This window comes from Seriola lalandi, unplaced genomic scaffold (genome assembly GCF_002814215.2).
Source record: "Seriola lalandi dorsalis isolate HSWRI2012SDOR001 ecotype SW California unplaced genomic scaffold, Sedor1 jcf7180002054579, whole genome shotgun sequence".
Classification (NCBI taxonomy): domain Eukaryota; kingdom Metazoa; phylum Chordata; class Actinopteri; order Carangiformes; family Carangidae; genus Seriola; species Seriola lalandi.
The window spans coordinates 1,080,571-1,101,510 of record NW_019525132.1 but is presented as its reverse complement, the minus strand read 5'-3'; the positions used below and the strand labels follow the sequence as shown (position 1 = coordinate 1,101,510).

General features: G+C 40.5%; 1 protein-coding gene and 1 long non-coding RNA gene across 2 annotated transcripts in view; one reads left to right on the top strand and one right to left on the bottom strand.

Moving 5' to 3' along the window:
- The window catches only part of LOC147818462 (uncharacterized), a 93,929-nt gene that overhangs the window by 18,228 nt on the left and 54,761 nt on the right, over window positions 1-20,940 (bottom strand). The window lies entirely within an intron of this gene.
- Window positions 9,301-14,374, top strand: gpr37b (G protein-coupled receptor 37b). Its single transcript, XM_023417952.1, has one exon. The coding sequence runs from the start codon at window positions 9,301-9,303 to the stop codon at window positions 10,144-10,146; it is 846 nt and encodes a 281-aa protein (XP_023273720.1). The 3' UTR covers window positions 10,147-14,374.

Sequence of the window (20,940 nt, the reverse complement as noted above, 5' to 3'; positions counted from 1 at the left end):
ATCTATCAGGACATGTTCACTAGAGTCTGTGTTTACTTTGATGTTTGTGTGTCTGTGTGCGTGCGCATGCATGTGTCAGGCCGTGAGTAATGCAGCCTGGGGCTCACGCTCTCCCTGTGGAACATTCAGTGAAACACACACACACACACACCCTATGGAGTGACTTTATTCTTCACTTAACCCAAATTCAGTCACTGGAGACATCAACATTTGGCCTGAAATAAAGACACACAATATTCAGTCACACATGCTTGAATATACACGCTACACGCAACACACACACACACGCACACACACACAAACACACACACACACACACACACAAACACACACAGGCACTTTCATGCAAACATGACGTGTGCATGCTTAATCAGAGGCTACAGTGGTACAGTGTCCACTGAAAGTCTCCCATGGTGCTGCCTTCAGTAAACCTCGTTTTATTCGGTGTTTAACGGAGTATGGGATTTTCAATACCTCACAGAGAAAGCAATTTCAGGTGTGAGATGCGAGCAAACACAGCAGGAAAATTGTAAGAGCGCTGCACAAAATAAAATGTGAGCTAAAGTCGGCCCGCATTATTTCAGATGCGCTCCCTTTCCATGCTGTTGTCACTGCAGACGACCCCTCCAGGCAGCGATGCACAGAGCAGAAAATTCTGGCAAAACTAATGGGTGATAATTGGCTTTTTGCACCTGGCAGTTGATTAGGATAAGTCTTGAAAGTAGGTTAAAATACACACACATAACCAGAGCAGGAAGCATTTTATAAGCCAGAGGGGGAATGAGTCATTTGTCAGGGTTCATTCAGAACTATGCTGCTGTAACTTTTTTGTCTTGTTAACCCTACACAAAGAGATGCAAATATTCATTGATTTATAGCATGAAAAAAAGCTGTTTACAAGATTTTAATCAGGATGCTTGTAACCGAGATACATCTTGTTGTTCAATAGTGTAGTGCATGAAAATGTATAAAATGTATCACTTTAAATCTCAAAAATATTTATATGGACAAAATTGAAACCATACATCCCCAGTCCTTTAGTCAGATTCACACATAATCTGACAATTGCTACACATACTGTGTGCAGCAGCCTGACAGCCACTCCTATTAGCAGACAGATATGACTGTGTTTTAAAAAAAAATAAAAACTTTTACAGCTAATTGCCAGTCATCACCATGGGACATAAATCTAGTGACTCCCTAAAGGCGCATTGTCTCATTAGTGTTATATTGGCAATTCCACTAACAGTACCACCATATACCATGTCACCACAGGCTCTATAGTTTGAGCCATAATGGCTTATATTGATTTATAGTACAAAAATATCATAATATAGTGCAGCTTTCAGTCAACTCAACACTGAACTATTTGGTGCGTGCATCCCTTTAGTCTGTGTTTCTCATTTATACACTATACTGTGTACAATACCCTGTAGTCAGAAGCTGTAGGCTGTCTTTGCTATGGTACAGTGGGCTTCAGCTGGCAGAGAGAGAGAAACAGACTATTGAAGCAGAGCAGGAAAGAGGCTGAAGAAAGTGACAGAGCGATAGATTGGCAGAAAGAGAGAGAGAGAGAGAGGAGAAGGAGAAAGAGGCACATGGCTGCATGCAGCCACAGAGGGCCAGAGGAATGTATTGTGCTGAAATTGGTGGTAACGGCAGCACATACATCAGCTTGACACGTTCACATTCACTGCTCCAACTCACACATGCACACAGGGGGAACACCCACACACACGCACGCACACATACATACATACACACACACACACACACACACACACACACACACACACACACACACACATTCAAATAACATCATCAGAATTACAAAATTAATTTTCTCTGCAGGGATGTGTGACACCCGGGAATATAAGGCTGTTTCACGCACCCAGGAGAGCTCACACGCAATTACACTTTTCTTTCTAGTATCCGACGTTGCAAAAATGGTAACTTCCACAGTCACCCAAAATAATAACTATCACTAAACTTTTATGGTGGAGCTCTGGAGATGTCCACCTCCTTCTTATATCAAGAGAGTCGATGAAAATAGGTCCAGTTTCTCACTATATATAGCTATATACATCCATAGGCTCTTTGTCTATTTATCTAGCTAACTATCTAGCCAGAAGACACACACACACACACACACACACACACACACACACACACACACACACACACACACACACACACACAAAGTCAGTAGGGTGTGCTGATCCTCCAGATGGGTGGGATGGCCTTCTCTCCACTGATCACTGCCCACGGCTGTTCTCCTTCTCTCTCTCTCTCTCTCTCTGCATCAGCTATCTGTGATTAGAAGCAAGCCTCAGGGGGAAGACACACACACACACACACACACACACAGTTTGAAAGCATTCTGGCACACGCACACACAATTGAGCTTATACGCTGAGTGCTTCCATACAGTTACAGTATAGACACTGTAGCAACACATAAACACAACTTAAACACACACTAGGTCTCGTGCCCTTTGTGTTCTCAGACCGTCTATTAGGCACGCGAATGATAGTTAATTGGAAGATATTTAAATTATTCAGAGTATATAATTAATGGCTCTACATAATGCATGATGGTGAGTCCATGAAGTCAGCTCTTTGTCCGTGGATGAGTAGATAGTGTTTTTTGTATGATGAGACAAGACCACACAACAAGACGAAGCAGAGATTAGGCTTGCTGTTGGATGCAATTAACCAAATTGATAATTATCCATGTAAATATGAAATATTCATTGGATGATTAGGTGTGTTGGTGAAAATGAAAAAGAACAGTGTATCACTTTCAGATCAACACAGAACAGGCCCGGCATATTGCCAGCCTTCATAGAAGAGAGCAGAAAAGAATATGAAAGCTATTGAGTTTTTGTGTTGCCACCAACATAACACTTCTAGGCAGGAGTCAATGACCTGGAATAAGACTTTGCAGCAGCCACTGTGCGCTGAGAGCAGAATGAATTTTTTATTGTCCAGGGGAAATCTGCCACAGGTCAGGATATAATTTAATGGAAGAGGAATTTATTGTCTGGAATTAACTGCCTCAGACACACTGTAAAGGCCTGACACAGAGAGCAACAGAACAGAGGAGGAACTGTACTGTATTGATTGTTGCTACGAATTTAATTAAAGAAAAGAGCAAGAGGAAAAACTGTGTGAGTGCTATTTATGAATCCTATGACTAGAATTAATTATGCCTGAGAATACAATAGAATACAATACAATAGAAAATAATACAATAGAATAGACTAATGTTGTCTTGACCTTGGAAACAGTACACAAAGTCAATCCTTTGTCCAATAGAAAAATAACATGTTAATTAATGAGCTTTAGGTTTCCAGTCTTTGTGCTAAGCTAAGCTAAGCTAAGCGACTGCTAGCTCCAGATTTATATTTACCGTACAGACATCAGTGTTATCGACCTTTTCATCTTACTCTCAGCAAGAAAGCAAAGCGTGTATTTGCCAAAATACTCAGAGAACAAAGGGAATATTAATTCCATGACAACTAGCTAGACAACCACTGTCTGCTGAAGAAGGCCATGTGATATAATTGAAAACTCCCGAACAGATACTAAATGGAAATGTTATGAAACTTTCAACCACATTTTGTGGACATCTCAAGACCCTATTTATGTCATTTGAAAACAACTAAACCATCTCCATTACAACTGAACTCCATCAATTGAGTGAAGTCAATAGGTGTGATTGAAAGCTTAAGAGAGACTGAATGAAGACAGGCTGTCAACAAATCATATCAGTGGTGAGGTTGCACAAAGACACGATGAAAGGAGAAGTGCTTCTTTGAAAATCTGCATATGTCTAAAGCTCAGCCAAATTTTGACCCTACTTTTACACCTGCATCCGATTGGACAAAAACAATCGAGTCTCAAAGCAACTCAAAGTCCAATCAGAGGGCAGGTGCTTCCGTTACCTTCACCACCGCTTCAGCTCCTGCAGCTTTCAGCTCTGAGTTTTACACACAGTTTACTGCTTTGTATCTGTACACAGATTTTCACAACAACACTTAGTGTGTCTTAGTGTAACCTCACCACTGATATCACTTATTCACAGATTTTATTCACAGTCTCTCTCTTTTTCAAAATTACACATCTTTTCTACACATGTACAAACTTGAATTTCTCATTCTGGTAAATACAGGTTTAAAAAAAAAAAAAAAGGTTGATTAACAACTAAAAACTTTAGAATTATTTGTGAAAATCACTGCACAAGCTTAAAATCTTTTGGACCCATTTGAGCCCATAGTTGTGGCCTTTTAAAGTTTTATTCTCTAACATCATCGGAGAAGAATCTCTACCCACCCACAAGGACGGACCCAGCCAGTCTGTCAGCCATAACCCCACACATAGACACACACGCTCATGTATGCACCATCCTCACTGGTCATATACACAAACCCAGAATAAATATAAATTTTAATAATTATGCATAAATGTAGACATGCTCAGACGCACACACACACTCACTCACATATGGCTGAGCATGCCAACCCACAGCACTTGTTTCTCTCTCCCAGGCACACATCACAGCTGTTAGACGGATGGTCGCTGTCAGTGGCGGGGTCTCTGGTTAGAGTTATGGTCTGCCGGAGCCTGCACTGGGTCACACACTCAGCCTAGAAAAAGGACTGCAGCCGAAATAACCCTTTGTCTTCCTGGCTCATTACTAGGAGACAGTATGTGTAGGTGTGTGTTGTTGTGTCTGCACATTAGCCCATTCATCACCAGATAACACCCATTATCCCTGACAGTGGCTGTCGTCACAGTATGGCCGCACAGGCTCCACCAGCACTTGTTAAGACCCAATTAATAAACACGAGGCCTTTGTGCCACCAGCTCACAGGACCTTTAATCAAGAAGTTAATGGGCCGTTATTAAAAACAGCACTGGGGGAAAATGTCTTTCTCACCTGCTGCGCACAGAGATGGCCGGAACCTGAAACGTGTTGAGGATGAAAGGCCTTTTCCCCCCTTTCTTCCTTTTTCAGCCCTTGAAATCCAAGGTTGATAACACGTAGATGATATGATGTGGAAAAACTGTTCTGAGCTACTTTACAAGTTGTATATAGTCAGTTTATGACAGGTGTTTTTGAAATTTGACCTGATAACTTTACAAGGTCAAAGGGAATATTTCTAATTATAGCACGCACAATTTTCAGATAATTCACAAAGTGGGATATTGAAGGACTGCTTTGACATTTAGGGAATTATTCAAACTTCCAAAATACCACTCATGTCTGTACAACAAATATACAACAACCAGCAGCTGTTTAGTTTAGCTTAGCATAAAGACTGGAAACAGGGGGAAACAGCTAGCCTGTAGTTTAAAAACGACAGTTTATAGTTATACAAATATTTATGGTTAGACCATTTCCTGTAAAACCCCTCCGCTAAGCTAAGCTAAGCTAAGCTAGCTGGCTGTAGCCTTCTGTTAACCATACAGGCTTGAGAGTAGTATCGGTCCTCTCACCTAACTCTCTGCAAGAAGGAAAATATTCCCTTAAAGGGAGAGTGGGGCATAGAAACCACAAAAAGTAGAAAATCATTATCTTGTGTTTTTTCCCACATTATTGCATTACTGCTATAAATTAGTAATAAGATTTAAATGATAATATTTTAGAAGCACCGTTTCCAGCCCCAAGGCTAGCACGCCTGTTATCTCTCCAGCAGGTAAAGTGAACATGACAGGGTCAAGGCTGCTGTTTGGAAGAAATGCCACATTAACATTGTTAATCATTCTGAACAAGTCATGGTTTCTTTCTCTCTTCCTGTCACTTTGGGCTGTCTCTATCTCACTGATGTGTTCCCCTGCTATTGTTCTCTATTCATTCTCAGTCTGTTGGTTCTTTCTCTCATTCTCAGTTTCTCCCACTCACTTGTTACTTTCTTCTTCTTCTTCCCTTTCCATTCTTCTTCTGTCCCTGTTTCTCATTCCCTCATTTGCATAACCCCCTTCACAAACACACACAAAGACCTTCATCACCGCACCAGGCCTGACTCTTGCACTCTCTCTCTCTCATCTCCCCTCCAGTACAAAGCTATGCTTGTTCACCCTGCCCTTGCTCCCCGCCCCGACACACTGATCAAAGCTGGGTTTCCTGGTCCTCCATGACAGCCTTTATAGCCACTCCAACCCTGTTGTTCAAGCCATGAAATATTCACCATGTGCAAGCACCTGTCCATGTGTGCTGAGGGTTTATGTGTGTTCGCATACAGCCATCACATAGGGAAATAAAGGTGTGTTTGGTGTGCATGGAGAAAAAAGTGGGTCACACGTAGAGCCTGATATGATACTTCTTTAACTATTAAAGTAAAAGGATGATGGGCCAATGTACATGGGAAAATAAAGGTATTTTTAACTGTTAAGACTGGCAACACAAGGCCAGGTCTGTCAGATCCAGCAGCTGTCAAACACACCTCGTTGTTCTGAGTTAAAACACTCAAATATATCCCTAACATGCAGCATTATAGTGTGTAAACTGTGGAGTGGGATAGAGAAATAAATAGCAGACAGCAATTTCAGTGAATGGTATCCACACTGACAGATGAGTCAGAGAATGAAGTGAGCAGAGTTGCTCTGGGTCTATTTCAGCAACATGTTGCAGATGAAAGGTGCTTTTTCTTTTTTTTTGGTTTGTGTTTTGTTCATACTGGAGCCAAGATGAGGCTGTCAAAATGCTGTTTAAACTTTAGTGCCATAAGAGCTAGAGATCATCTCATGGATATTACACAAAACAAACTACGGCAGAATAGTATAAAAAAAAAAAAAAAAAAAAAAACATTAAAATCATATAGGAATATCAGATCTGCATGTTAAACAGTCAGTATTGAACAGAAAACTATCAGAGGCCAAAAATGTATTTGGGATGTAGGGATGGGGTTTGATAACATTTTCTTTAATCTGAATTCCTTATCAAATCTTTTTAAGTAGTTTGGTGGAAAATGAAGATAATTGTCCATAAAAAGATTTTTTTTTTTTTTTGCTCAGAAGTAACAGAACAAATTTCAACTTGATATTTAAGAATTTAGCTTCTTCTAATGAAGTGAATAAAAGAATTTCTCTGTTTTATTGTGATTTAGGGACCAGTTACCTGATAAAGATAACCCTGACACCAGCAGAAACAGTAATCAACTATCAAACAGGGTTGTGTATATGTTATCAGGTTATCAGACTCTTTTTTAAATAAACAAATGAAAAAAAAAAAAAAGGGTTCAATAAGGGAGATCTCGTCACTATTGGGATATCACTTTTAGACTGGTATTAATTTGATTGGATTGGATTTTGACCTTTGCCAATATAATAAAAATAGTGGTAATATGAGTGCGTTTACTGTAATGCCTCTACAAACTGATTTCTGTATTGTACCTTCATTAATGTATGACTTTATGCTTAGTTCCAGTGCATGTGCTCCAAAGGTTTTTGGGACAGTTCTTTTGGGAAAACCTCTCTCCTCTGCAATGGAAGATTTTGCTAGTGCAATCGAAACATATGCAAATCCTTGCAACTTTACATGAGCATGTCTGACTTTTCAACTGAGCTCTTCATAATTTACCTTTTCTGTTGTTTACACCAGTAAACAACACCTGTAGACATTGATGAAAATAGGCTTAGCTCAAGACTGCTGCACAGTCTCCTGCATATATTTGATTTTCAGCACCTGGCTTTCCAAGCATTTGTAACTAACTGTAAGATGACAACATCTGCCAAGGGTACTCAAATTTTGACACCTGCCCAAACTACCTAACAGATAAATCTGTCTATTTTGAATAAACCACTCACATAAATATTTTTTGGCTTAAATCAATTTCACATTGCTCTGAAAAAATATGCATCGCTTAAAAGTCTAATGAATAATGACTGCTGAGCTTTGGCTACATTTCAAAACAATTCATTAAAATTATAGTTACAAGATTGTGGCGTGATGGCAGATAATAAACCGTCCTGGTCCAAAACGCAGTCACATTGATCACACAGAGAGCTGGAGTCCGTGGGCAGTTTGTCTACCCCACTTACCCCTCACTGTTCCATGTGGTCGCCCTTCATTAGCCTAGTTATGACCTCCGTGTGTGTCAGAGGGTCAGTGTGTGTGTGGTGTGTGTATATATATATATATATATATATATATATGTGTGTGTGTGTGTGTGTGTGTGTGTGTGTCAGACTTCAATACACAGAACATCTTGCAGTGTGTGTACATCTATATCTGTTCAGGAAGTATGTGTTTAGAGCACTAAAGCTGCGGCTCACTGGGGCCATCTGGGAAGCTGGCTGTTGTAATTAAATCTGATATGAAGGGAGGAATCGTGGGAGGAAAGTGAGGAGGGGTGAACAGAGAGGAACACAGGGCGAGGCGAGGAGGTGAAAGGGGAGAAGATAAAAAAGTGTGAGACAAGGTGAGACAGGGTGGACGATGGGTGGGGATCAGTGGCTGCTCTGGCAGATTTAGTACTGAAATCATGGAAGAAACTGGTTCATGTAAGGACACAAGTGCACACACACACACACAAGCGTGCGCACACACACACTCCAGCTGCAGAGGCATATTTTTGCAGGGTGCTCACTCTGCCAAAATGACTGTTAATCCAACAGATGCTTTCTCATGCTGAGGAAATTTGTGTGCTCGCTGACAATTTGCAGAGTTTATATATGGAGAACATGGAGACTATGCCAGGTAATTAGCTGCTACAAGAAGGTTTGAGTGAGATATTAACAGCAAACCAGTGGAATGTTTAGAAATTTGGTTAATTAGTAAAACCGTCATTGAATAGAGAGTGTAAAAATACATTTGATTTAGTGAACGCAGTGATGACAGCGTTTAATCCACCCTCTCAGCCGCTACGTGCTACACATACACATTCAGGGATGCTACACTGTGTTGATAGCAGCTTATAGCTTTCCACTGTGCTCCTATTGCCCCATTGCTTGTAATTACACCAGTGTCGTGCGCACCTAAAGGCCAATGCCATTACTGTGTGGTGGCTGACTTTAACAGTGTCAGACATTTTCTGCACTGGGGATAATATTGTTAGTTCCTAGTATTTAAGACCAGGGACCTGACAGCCTTGAGTGCAACTTGGAAAAGTGTCACATCAGTATTTCCCATCCGTCAATTGAAATGGTTATAGATTATCACCAGTACATATGCGTATTTTCTTGCAGCACCATGATGCAGTGGGGGAGTCTATCTTTAAAGAGTCTCTGCAACCCGCCAAGAGAAAATGCCTGTAGTTTGATTGTGCTCAATGATTAAATTAACTTTTTAATCCTGATGAATGATTTCTGCTTGTTTCTTCAGGTGGCGTCTTTGGGTGTGACCACCTTCACCTTGTGCGCCCTGTGCATCGACCGCTTCCGTGCAGCCACCAACGTCCAGATGTACTATGAGATGATCGAGAACTGCACATCTACTACTGCCAAGCTAGCCGTCATCTGGATCGGTGCTCTTCTCTTGGCCCTGCCGGAGCTCCTCATTCGTCAGCTGGTGGCAGAAGACACGGGAATGCCGGACGAGCCTCCTGTTGAACGCTGCATCATCAGGATATCCACCTCACTTCCTGACATGCTCTACGTGCTGGGCCTGACCTACGAGGGCGCTCGGCTGTGGTGGTGCTTCGGCTGCTACTTTTGCTTGCCCACCCTCTTCACCATTGGGTGCTCATTGGTAACGGCGCGCAAGATCCGGCGTGCAGAGCAGGCCAGCGTGCGCAGCAACAAGAAGCAGATCCGGCTGGAGAGCCAGATGAACTGCACCGTTGTGGCGCTGGCGATCGTCTACGGTGCGTGCGTGGTGCCTGAGAACATCTGCAACATAGTTTCTGCGTACATGGCGGCCGGTGTTCCTGAGCACACCATGTCTGTCCTCCATCTTCTCTCCCAACTGCTGCTCTTCTGTCGGGCCGCCGTAACGCCAGCGCTGCTGCTGCTCCTGTGTCGCCCGCTGGGCAGGGCCTTCCTAGACTGCTGCTGTTGCTGCTGCTGCTGTAACAACGCGCCGTCCTCGGCCACGGCCAGCGACGATAACGAACACGAGTGCACCACCGAGCTGGAGCTGTCGCCGTTCAGCACCATCCGCAGGGAGCTGAGTAACTACACACCTGCCGGCTCCAACTGCTAAACTGACATTCCTCGTTAGGGATGGAGAGTTCACTAGCCTGCTATCTGCCTGTGGCTAGTAGTTCTCACACTTGGCTAGGAGACATCTGCCTTACCTGGTCTGGTCACATTTTTAAACGAGTGCATGAAGGGAGTTGGACACTGAATAATCATGTTCAGCCAGTGTCCTATGTCCTCAACTTTCAGTCCTTACCATTATACTGTACGTTTGCAGTAACTGTGTAACCCTCATTTCCCAGGAAAGCTGACAAAAAGCAAAATCTTCTTTTCCCTCATGCCCTGGGGTGCTCTTAAAACAGGGTCAGTACATATTTTTAGCAATCCTGCCTGAAACCTTACAAACCTCCCTTGTGTAGACCTTGTATGCCTAAATATCTTTGAACAGTTGGGGTGGTCTTTTAACCTGTCTGATGTCTGGTTCCTCACAAGAGGTTTGAATCAAGTTAATTTTATTTTAATTAAGCTGATTCTGAGGCAGAAAAACTAAACAGAAAAAAAACTGCTGGCCTCATGCTTTTAGTGACAGGTCAAGGTAATAATATTTATAACTGTACAACGTACAAATGATTGTACAGAATAATCATAATAAGTTCTCTTAAAATTAACAAAACAGTTTGTGATTATAAATGTGTCTGGCCACCATAAATAATATTTATGTATGGGAAACTGTGCTGCGAATCTAAGGGGAGAAATAATCAATGCCAATCACCTTCCAAATGTGTCACTAGTGAAATTATGGGGACTAAGCTAATTAATCAAAGCGACCTTGTACAATAATTTAAACACAGCATTCATCCAGTAGGCTGACACTGCCTATAGATGTACAGGACTCGGTTTACAGACTACATCAGCTGCAATGTGCAGTTCATATAATGGTGCACACATGGGAACAAGGCTTCTGATAATTAAACTAGCGCAGGGCGTCTCAGCAGTAATGACAGTTTGCAAGAGGAAAACACAAAGAAAATATATTGCATTGGAGAATCCAAATGTACACAACACTACAAACTGTATAGTGAAAAATATCCAGTTGACTCAAACATAACTGGGCTGGTCTCAGAGAACAACAACGTGGACTTGAGTGGAATTAAATGGTTTGGAATGGACTAATTGAAATCACATTAGAGTTGAATGGAGCGGAATGGAATCAGATGAAACACTACAGATTCAATTGAATGAAGTGAATATGAATAGAGTTGAAAGTAATGGAACATAACACCGTAGAATATAATCGAAAGGGACGGACTTTGCGTGAACTGGACTGAAAATGAATATCTGCACTACACTGTTGTATCATGTTACGCCTTACACTTTGGGCTGTATATATACTGTACACTTTCTTTGGTGCTCTTATGATGAATGCGCTGTAAACAACAAATCCATCGGTTCGACTTAGAATCACAAGTAATTGAGCTTGGGGCTGTTTCTGGTCAGGAAGACAGATCACAGTTATCTGCGACTGTGGAATACATCAACAACAGTGAGGTAAAGAGAAAAAATAAATAAATGTAGAGTTTCACTGAGCCACAGACAGTTTAAAGAGATCGCCTGAATCTTTGAGTATAAATAATGCCTTTAGGAAGAATGACACTTGACACTACAAGTGTGGTGGCACTTTATTTTACCGTACAGTAATTACGTAAGTAGTGGTTAATAGATCACTAATAAAGACTGATAAATAAAAGTAATTAACATTGTAGAGTTATACTTTAATAGATGTAATAATTAATTAGTAGCTACATATTTTTATTACATTGGTACAGAAATATAATTAGTGGCAGTAAGTTCTGTTATGTAACATGTTAACAAGGACAGTAACTATTAACCATTTACTAGATAATTACACCATATTATTTACTTATAAAAAAAAAAAGTGCCAATACTGCATAATACCACTGTAAATACTAGTAAGTGCTGGACTGTAAATATAAGTGGAATTATATATTTGTACCAATAGTCACTGCAAAGTTCATAGTAAATAAAAAGTAGATATTTAATTTGTTATTTTTTTTTTATGATTCCTGAACTGTAAAACAAAGTGCTACCATGACTACAGCATGTAAATCAAATCAAAGGCAATACGGTAACAGACTGTTTGCTAACTCCCTCCCCTGAACGACTGTCCAGTCTTAGCTCAGCTACTGTAGCATATTAGGGGCGGCTGGTCTGTCAAGTTCAGGATAACTCCACATTCCAAAGTGGTGCCATGAGCAAAGGCCTGTTTTCTAGTGAACATAATATGTAGTATTTCCGCACTGTGTGGAACCCGATCCTGGATGATATCAGAATTTAGGGAAATGTTAGCATCTTTGTTGATACTCCAGCATCATCATTGTTAGCTTAGATAGTGTTACACTGACTCATCAGTAAGTCCTCATCCTTTTCACTGATAACGTTAAAAGTGAAAATATACTGCTTGAAAATACAAATAAGTATCCAAGCAGACAACACTGTTATTTTCCAACATAATAGTCTGGTGATACATTATTTCTTATCATATTTACAATACTAGGAGGACGTAGTCCTACCCAGCAACAGTGTTGTTTCACGATGTCTACATGGATCATCAGCTTGTGGGAATTCTGTCTTTATGCAAGGTACATGCAGCATTAGCCTCACTCTTCTATATTTCAGACCCTTTAACAGGGTTGTTGTTTTCAAATGAGTCTGTTAATGTTATCTCAGTTAGCTAACTAGCTACAACTAAGAAAATCCTCCAGCAACACGAGTTACTGCAGCCGACAAACTCATCAGTTGCCATAAGAGGCTGCCTTTGTCTACATGAAGGATCCATTCTGGCAGTAATTACTAAGAAAATCTTCCTCTTTTATCATAACAGAAAACTCCACAAGCGTAGCAACAGTAACTAAGGAGTTCAGGGCTTAGCAAACAGCAAATTCTTGACCTCTTATACCCTTTGCAGTTTCATTACTTGGGTTTCTAAGGAGAACCAATGAAATGTTTTTCACAGTGTATAAATTTACAAGTGTATTGTACTGTAAATCTGTTTTCTTAATCCTACTAATCAGACCTGGGTTAAAACATGGTTCAAACCACGATGTCACTTCATCACAACGCAGGTAATTGAAATTATACTGAAAAATGGAAAGCCCAAACATTTGGTACCATCCGGTGTTATGGCAGACGTATGAAGAGGATTGAAGAAAATGACTCTTACAAGCCTTTTGTTTGTTTGTTAAACTCAATTTAAAGAAAAAAAAGAAAAAAAGAAGAGAGATTACAAGGTGGTGAACTCTGTGATGACCCAGGTGTGATGTTCACTGGTATACTGTATATTGCGATGAATCTTTTACGTACGATTCTGCACTGCCAAACACCTTCTCTTTGTCTGTCTCTTGTGCTCTTGTGGTAGTAGCACACTATCTCTGGGTGTCTCTCTCAGCGTGGAGGTCAGTTTGCTCTTAGCTCCATCAATACAGTGAGGGGAGTATTGCTATAAATCATAAAAAGGTTTGACGAAAGCCAGGTCCAGTCATGCTCAAAACATATGTGTACACTATGGAGAGAAACAGGGTTTTTTCTTTTTTTCCCTGCCCCAGCTCGAGGCAGCAGCCCTTTGGCTCAAATCAACTCCAGTTTATCAGCTCTAAGAGATCCAGGTGGATGTAGCCTCTGGTTGGCGCTGCCTGCAGTTCTTCATGTTAATAGAGGAAATGGGCAACAACACAGCAGCTCTGCAACACAATGCCCTGCAGCCTTTTTGACAACTCTTTTTATTACCATCACTATCAGGCTATTGTGGGCCAATGTGTAAACCCGTCCAGAGATTATAGTGTATATGGCCTAGCACAAGCTGACTTTTTCTCTGTTAAATCACTTTGGAATTCCCACCCATTTATTTTATTTTATTTTTTTGATGGGACTTGTGTGTAAACTGACCTCCTGATTCTAATTATCTTTTTTCTGCATATTTCTGGAAGTATAGCTCATTCTAAATGGCTCCGTGTGTAGTAACGTGGTTCAAACTATTGATGAAGTGATTCTTGTAAATCAGTCAGTGAGACGTTTATTCTGAACTTTGTGAGTATCCTCTTCACTCTGAGCAAAATGTGTCTGTATTTGATACCTGAAAATGTAAGCACACGGCCACTATTGTCTCTAAGTCTAGTCACTGGTTTCTAAATAGCTTTTTATATAGCCAAAAACCGTCCCTTTGTTTATCAAAGAACTTCTATCTTGAAAACTGTATATTAAAATCCTAAATGTACTATTACTGTTGTGTTGGTTTCTTGTGTGTATTAACTATTTTATATACCAAAGGAAAGTTGAGTGTTAGAGTGGCATCATCTTTAATATTTCATTGCTTCACTTGACAGACAAACAGAACTCTTTATAATCCAAAGCAAAGAAATAATCCAGCCTTCTGCCTCCATGCCAAAGGTTTGTTGCCATGAATATAATTACAGTTAAAAGGGTTTTGCCAGCAATTTGATGTTGCTCTTCCAGAAAATTGAGGGACTTTAAAGACAGATTTAAAAAAGAGAAGAGTCAAAACTGATGCAGCGGAGGCAGAAGGATTCCAACAATACGGGTCGAACTCGAAAGTCACTGAATATTACAATTTCCATAATGCAATGCAATTCGTTGGACTTTTGCTGCCTGGTAAATCCCCAATTCAGACAAACTCCACACCTCCAGCTTTTAGCACAAGCCATCTCTTATAAGTCTCCAGGCTCAAGCTGTGACTAAACTGATCTTTATTAGTGAGGTGCCCCTTTAAGAACATATTTTGAATTAACAAAAAAAATAAAAAATGCATATCTGAATTTCCCATTCTTCATTAAGAAGATTAATTTTTTTTTTAAACAAGGGTAAGAGGTATTTGTGGTTAAGAGGGTTTTGGCAGGAAGAAAAATTTGAACGTGAATACTTGACACAACATACTGTACTTGTATTATTTTTCGGTTATCACCACACTGGCTTTACTTCTCTTCAGAAATGAAAGTGAGGTTTTCTTTTGAAAGATGGAGTAAAACTCTTCTCCTCCTTGGGAATAAGTCTCAGTGTGTCCTCATGTCCTGATTTCTGTAAGATCCCTTTGCTACCGCTGTACCATAGCAAAAAAGTGTCTTCATTTTTCTTCCTGTTCACATAACAGAGGGCCCTTTAAAATATTCATCAGCGATGTATCACTGTTCTCTGTTCTCCCAACACATCCTACACACCCTTCTCTCTCTCTCTCCTCTCTGTTGCCTTGCTCTTTGTCTGTTGCATCCAAAGTGTTATACAACGATGACGACAGCGGCCGACGTCCTGGGTCTGTGTTTGCGATAAGGACGCAGAACAGAACTGTTTATACCTCCTGTAACAGAATTAGCTGTCGTTCTGGAACACTGAGCAGATGCCAGCAAGCTTCCGCAAGAACCAAAGACGTCTTGTGTGCACCCCCCCCCCCCCAGAGGACGTCGCTCACTCCCACTGGTTTTGAGGAGGTGGTCTCTCTCATTTCTTCTCTATATCTTACTGTCTCATGTCTAGAGAGGAAGTGCAGGTTATAGAGATGGGGGGGGGGGGGGGGGGGGGGTGTTCACTTTTACAAATCGGAGTCAAACAGACTGAAATATGTTATACTTGAGTTTATCTGCTTGAACACCCTGAGCGCTCCAATTGTTCATGCACGAATGATTAAAATGGCACAACAAGCATTTTTCACATTACTTCAAGAGTCTAAAATGCATTTGGTTAGTCTTATTTTTAGTCCATTATTGCCCAATCAACTGCTCATTTCGCACTTTGAATCAAACCCACCAACTAACTGTCATTTATCTCTCACACAGAGAATAAGGGAACCCAATTATGAAACGTCTGATGAAAACTGAGGAATTGTTCACTTTGAAATGCGCCACAGTTCAGGCTTTTATCTGTTGTCTCTCCTATCTCCTCCCTCTGTCACAGAAGAAGCTCTGCATGTGTGTCTGTGTGTGTGTGTGTGTGTGTGTGTGTGTGTCTGTATGTGTGTGTATTGCAGGCATCTTGTCCCAGGAAAAGCTGATAGGCGATGTGCCACTCATATTGGTAATTTCCCCAAAACTGTTGGCCCCCTGCCAGTGCACTCGCTCACACTCAATCAGCAACATACTAGCAAAAGTGTCTACAGCCCCGACTGTGTGAGTGTGTGTCTGCGTGTTTGTGTGTGTGTGTGTGTGTGTATGTGCCTGTTTATCTGTCTTTTTGTTGTCTCATTATGTGATTGTCTTCAAAAGCCCCTTTTTCCCCCAATTCAGCTTCCTATTGTAGCAAAAGTCTTTTCATGATCAAACACTGAGAAGTTCTGATCCAGTTTAGTCACTTTTTAATCTCTTTCACTGTGCTGCTATTTTCAGCTCTGAAGGAACAATTCTAGGCCTTGATTATAATTATAAAGAAATATACAGCAGTATGGTTGAATTCTTCACAATGCAGGGACAGCTGTGGCTCATGTAACGTTCGATGGACAATTGATTTTTGTTTCAGACAAAAATCTTGACATGCATCCAGGATAAATGAGAAACTATCAATTGGGTTTTGTCTTTTAGCAAGTAAATATATACTAATCACGGTTTTTTTTCATGCTTTCATATTAAATTAGGAATGAAATGAGTCAGTAGATGAGGTTTCAGTATGATGAGAAGTTAAGTATTGTCAGCATCAGCAGTTGCCAAGCAAATGGACATATAAAGCGGATAAGGTTACATTAATGATGTGGCAGATGACTACAGGTATGACCACTTTTCTTTCAGTAAGCAAAACACACAGTTATTTTTGGATTTGGATCTGATCCGAGTATCCACCCCATCCAGATATGTTGAAATGACTGCTTTTTATTTTGACCACAGAAAGATATCAGGGTTCAGTATCCATGTTGCAGTATCATTTGCTTTTCAGTGAATCAAAAGAGGACAGACTGTGGCTGGTGCGGGGGGAAAACCGATGGCTGGTACTGCTGCTGATAACTTGTTTCTATCTCTATATAGTGCATCAAAACACATCTGGACTTTTATTTTTCCCCTAGTTCCACTTAACATCCCTGGATAGCCGCTGTAATCTGGTATGTATTTGTGGTTGGAATGCCAGTCCATAGAGGGAGAGTACATAAAGACTGTTTCTGAGATGGCTGCTCAGAGATTCTTGCACTAGCTGCAGGTTTCAGTGTTTGTTGAGACGCACTCCCACCTTTCTGTTTTTTCCCAAGTGCAACTGGGCATTCATTAAAAACAGGAAGTCCCAGCCAAGCAATCTGGCTGGGCTAAGGTTTTTCTGGCTGTGTTTTATAAGTGGTTGCTAGGTAACCAGGGAGTTAAGTTACCATCTCTCTAACTTTCTCCTATTTTCCTTTTTCTGTTGTGTAGCTTGCATTTAAATAGACCAGCCATTCAGAGGAGAAACATTAGTAACCAATGTATGAGAGTAATGTGAGCTTGTGGAATGTTATGAGTGCAACCTGCAGCATAGCTGCTGAACATAGGGGATCATTTAGCAGCTAAGAATCTATCTGAGATATTTCCCTCTGGAGCTGGGGGTGTCCAGAGCAGAGCTAAAAGGAGGGGGAATAGTGGATTTATACTCGTTAGTCGTCATTCATCATTAATTCAAACGAATGCCAACGATGCTCTGTATCTGCTGGATGCATTAATAGCTACCATCTTCACCATAGCGGCGTTTTAATGTGATAATGTGTTAATGTTAGGTTTTCAGTTTGTGCCACTAAACATCCAAAATAAAAATGAAAAACCAATTATACTTATTTACACAACAAAGTAACAAAGAGCAATTTACCATTCAACCTGTTGATTATTAACCCTTTCGTTCATAGGGTAAAAAAGCCAATTTCTCTACATGGATGGGTTTGGATGTTGACTTCACTTCAGAGGTCGTTGAAAAGAGGCGGCCGCATATAACAGCAACAAAATCACTACAATTTTTGATTTAGCCTGTCTCATGTGTGAGATGGCTTATGTTTTATTTTGATTTTTTCATGCAGATTTTTTAACATGAGGCTGATAACAAAAAACCTCATATTGCTGTTTATCATATGTCTGTAGAAATGCTTGTGTCAGTGTGTCAGATTTTTGCTATAGTACATTTGCACCACTTGCAGGTATACAAGCAGATGGAAACATCCAATCATGTAAATAGTCATGCAGTAGCAGTCGCGTGCACATAAATGCACAAACAAACACACACACACACACACACACACACACACACACACACACACACACAGTCAGGAGCTGGAGTTTTAAACCAATATTACATTTACTGAGACTTTTCATTTTGAAGATTGTGTTATATTGCAAAAATATATTGAGATTGTCCATTGGGAACAGCTCAGTAATATCCCACACGCTCTATCTGACTCACATCCTCCCTCACTTTCTATACCTTTCTGTCTCCTGCTTCTCCATCCATTCATTTCTCATCTTCTCTGAGCATTACCCTCCCTCTCATACATTTTAATGGCAGCAGTTTGATCCGGCTGGTCAAAAAAAAACATTCAAATGTGTCCGCTTGTGTTGAATAAATACATAATTTAGCAACACAAGTCAACTACTGTTCAGTGTTGTGGAAAAGACAAGATAAATATTTCACTTTCTGAAGAGAGGGTAGAATGGGATTTTGTCAGAGATGAGATGCTGAGTTGTGTGTGGCTGCCAATTTATTTAAGCAGTGTTTCTGATAGAATCTTTATAGGTTCTTGGTCTTGTTTGAATGCAGAAAACAACCGTCGGGTGACTGTTCATTAAAGGTCTCATGCATACAATTTTACCTAGATGCAAGAAAATGGCATTGGAAAATGAAAAACATTGAGCATATGGTAGATGGAAATGGTACTACTGAATTAATAACAGCAGCACCAACATGTGTGAAGATGCAGGTGTCACACTGCGGAACAACAGTATAATGTTCTAAACAACCATCTCATCTATCCATCCATTCCTTTTTCTCACTGCTTGTCAGAGTCAAGCTAAACAAGATAGTCCACATGTCCTTTCTTCCCCCAAGTCACGTCCTAAGCCTCCTTTTGAGGGATCTGAGGGCATTCCCAGGCCAGATGGGATATATTCGGATGTGCATTCTGAAAACATAGGTTGCTGCAAATCTGCTCAGTAGAAAAGCACTGTGTGTGTGTGTGTGTGTGTGTGTGTGTGTGTGTGTGTGTGTGTGTGTGTGTGTGTGTGTGTGTGCATGAGTGAGTGAGTGAGTGAGAGAGAAAGGGAGAGACCCTTAATTAGCCAAAAACATTTGTGAACTGTGTACGCCTCCGCAAATCAGCCAAATTGCAAGAAATATGGTCACAATCTCCCGTCCTGAGTTACAATGTTGAATAACTGTCAGAAGTTTTTGCAGAACATTATGATGTCACAGTGAGGTTGAGCTTTAAATATTTGGATGTAAAATCATCAATCACTTCATTTTATATAGTTAGATATTTGTGTTAAATTGTGTCATAACTAGGATATGAATTTGCGAGTTATGGCCAAATTTGTGTTTTGTGAAGTCACACTGACGGTGACCTTTGACCACCAAATTCTAATCAGTTCATCCTTGAGTCCAAATGAAAGTTTGTGCCAGATGAAATGAAATTGCCTCTGGGCTCATATATTGCATTCAAAAGAATGTGAGGTCACTGTGACCTTGAACTTTGACATTTGCAACCAAATTTTAATCCGATCATCATTTCAGTCCGAGTGGACATTTGTGACCTCTCATATAATATCAACTAATATGGCGCAGCATTTGTCAATAACTTATACTTGAGTAGATTAATTTTTTACACATGATATATCATCGTTGCAAGGTGAAGATATTAATTTCCACACTTGCAGATGAATTCTATATCTGAACCATCAGTCTTTAACGTGCGGTGCAGCAATGCCCTTACACATATGAACACATGCACAAAGACAATTGCTACTGTTCATGTTTATGTATAAGACAGAGCCAGTCAAGATGTGACTCAGTGGGTCGAAACCTCATCTCCTGCCCATTTCCAGTCTCTGCGAGCCGACATGTCAGTTAACATGGGTGAGAGCGAGGGCACGCTGTGTCGCTCTGCGTACTGTGTCTTTTGATTGCCTCCTTTGTTCAGCTAAAGACCTGACCCTTCAATCTGTCCCTGCACTGAAAAATACACTTCAAAGAGCAATATGAGACTCCCCTCTTTACAGTTGTATTAGTCATTTTCTAGTACTGAGGATTTTATATTCTAAAACATCTGTGTGTGCGCATTTTGCCACTGAATGGTTTTTGAGTGAACGAGAAAGAGTGAAAATTTTAAATTTAACCTCGTTCCATTAAAGCATTTTGTCTACCAGGTGCTTCAGCAGAGGATAGTGTGTGTCATGTCAGTGGAGCACCGGGTGAAAAACCTGTGTAGCCTGTGCTGTAGTCATTAATATAAAATAGTACAGATGGGTCATAATCACCACACTTTTGTGTGTATAGCCACCTACTTTCCCGTGGGCACCTGATTACTGTTGTTGCTATGGATACCATTCAACACTATAATACCGCATCTCATGGAAATTAGGGGTATAGTCAAGTTACCCTGACAAATTCACTATCTACTGTACCAGTGCACGGTGCTTTCAGTGGCTGTCACGATAGGATAAAAACATATAAAGTAGGAGGGGAGTTAGGTTTGAGTATTTCTTCCTCCATGTTTGATACATGTACAGAAGTGAAGCTTTGCTTTTGATCAAATGTTTTCAAGGACTCAAAGGTTTCTTTGTCACATACACAAGGGATATATGTAGTAAAATGCAATATACGCAAATTCTAAATGAAAAACGGG

Excerpts from the sequence above, each read along its gene's own strand:
- gpr37b (XM_023417952.1), top strand. The coding sequence starts at position 9,301 with ATGAATGATTTCTGCTTGTTTCTTCAGGTGGCGTCTTTGGGTGTGACC.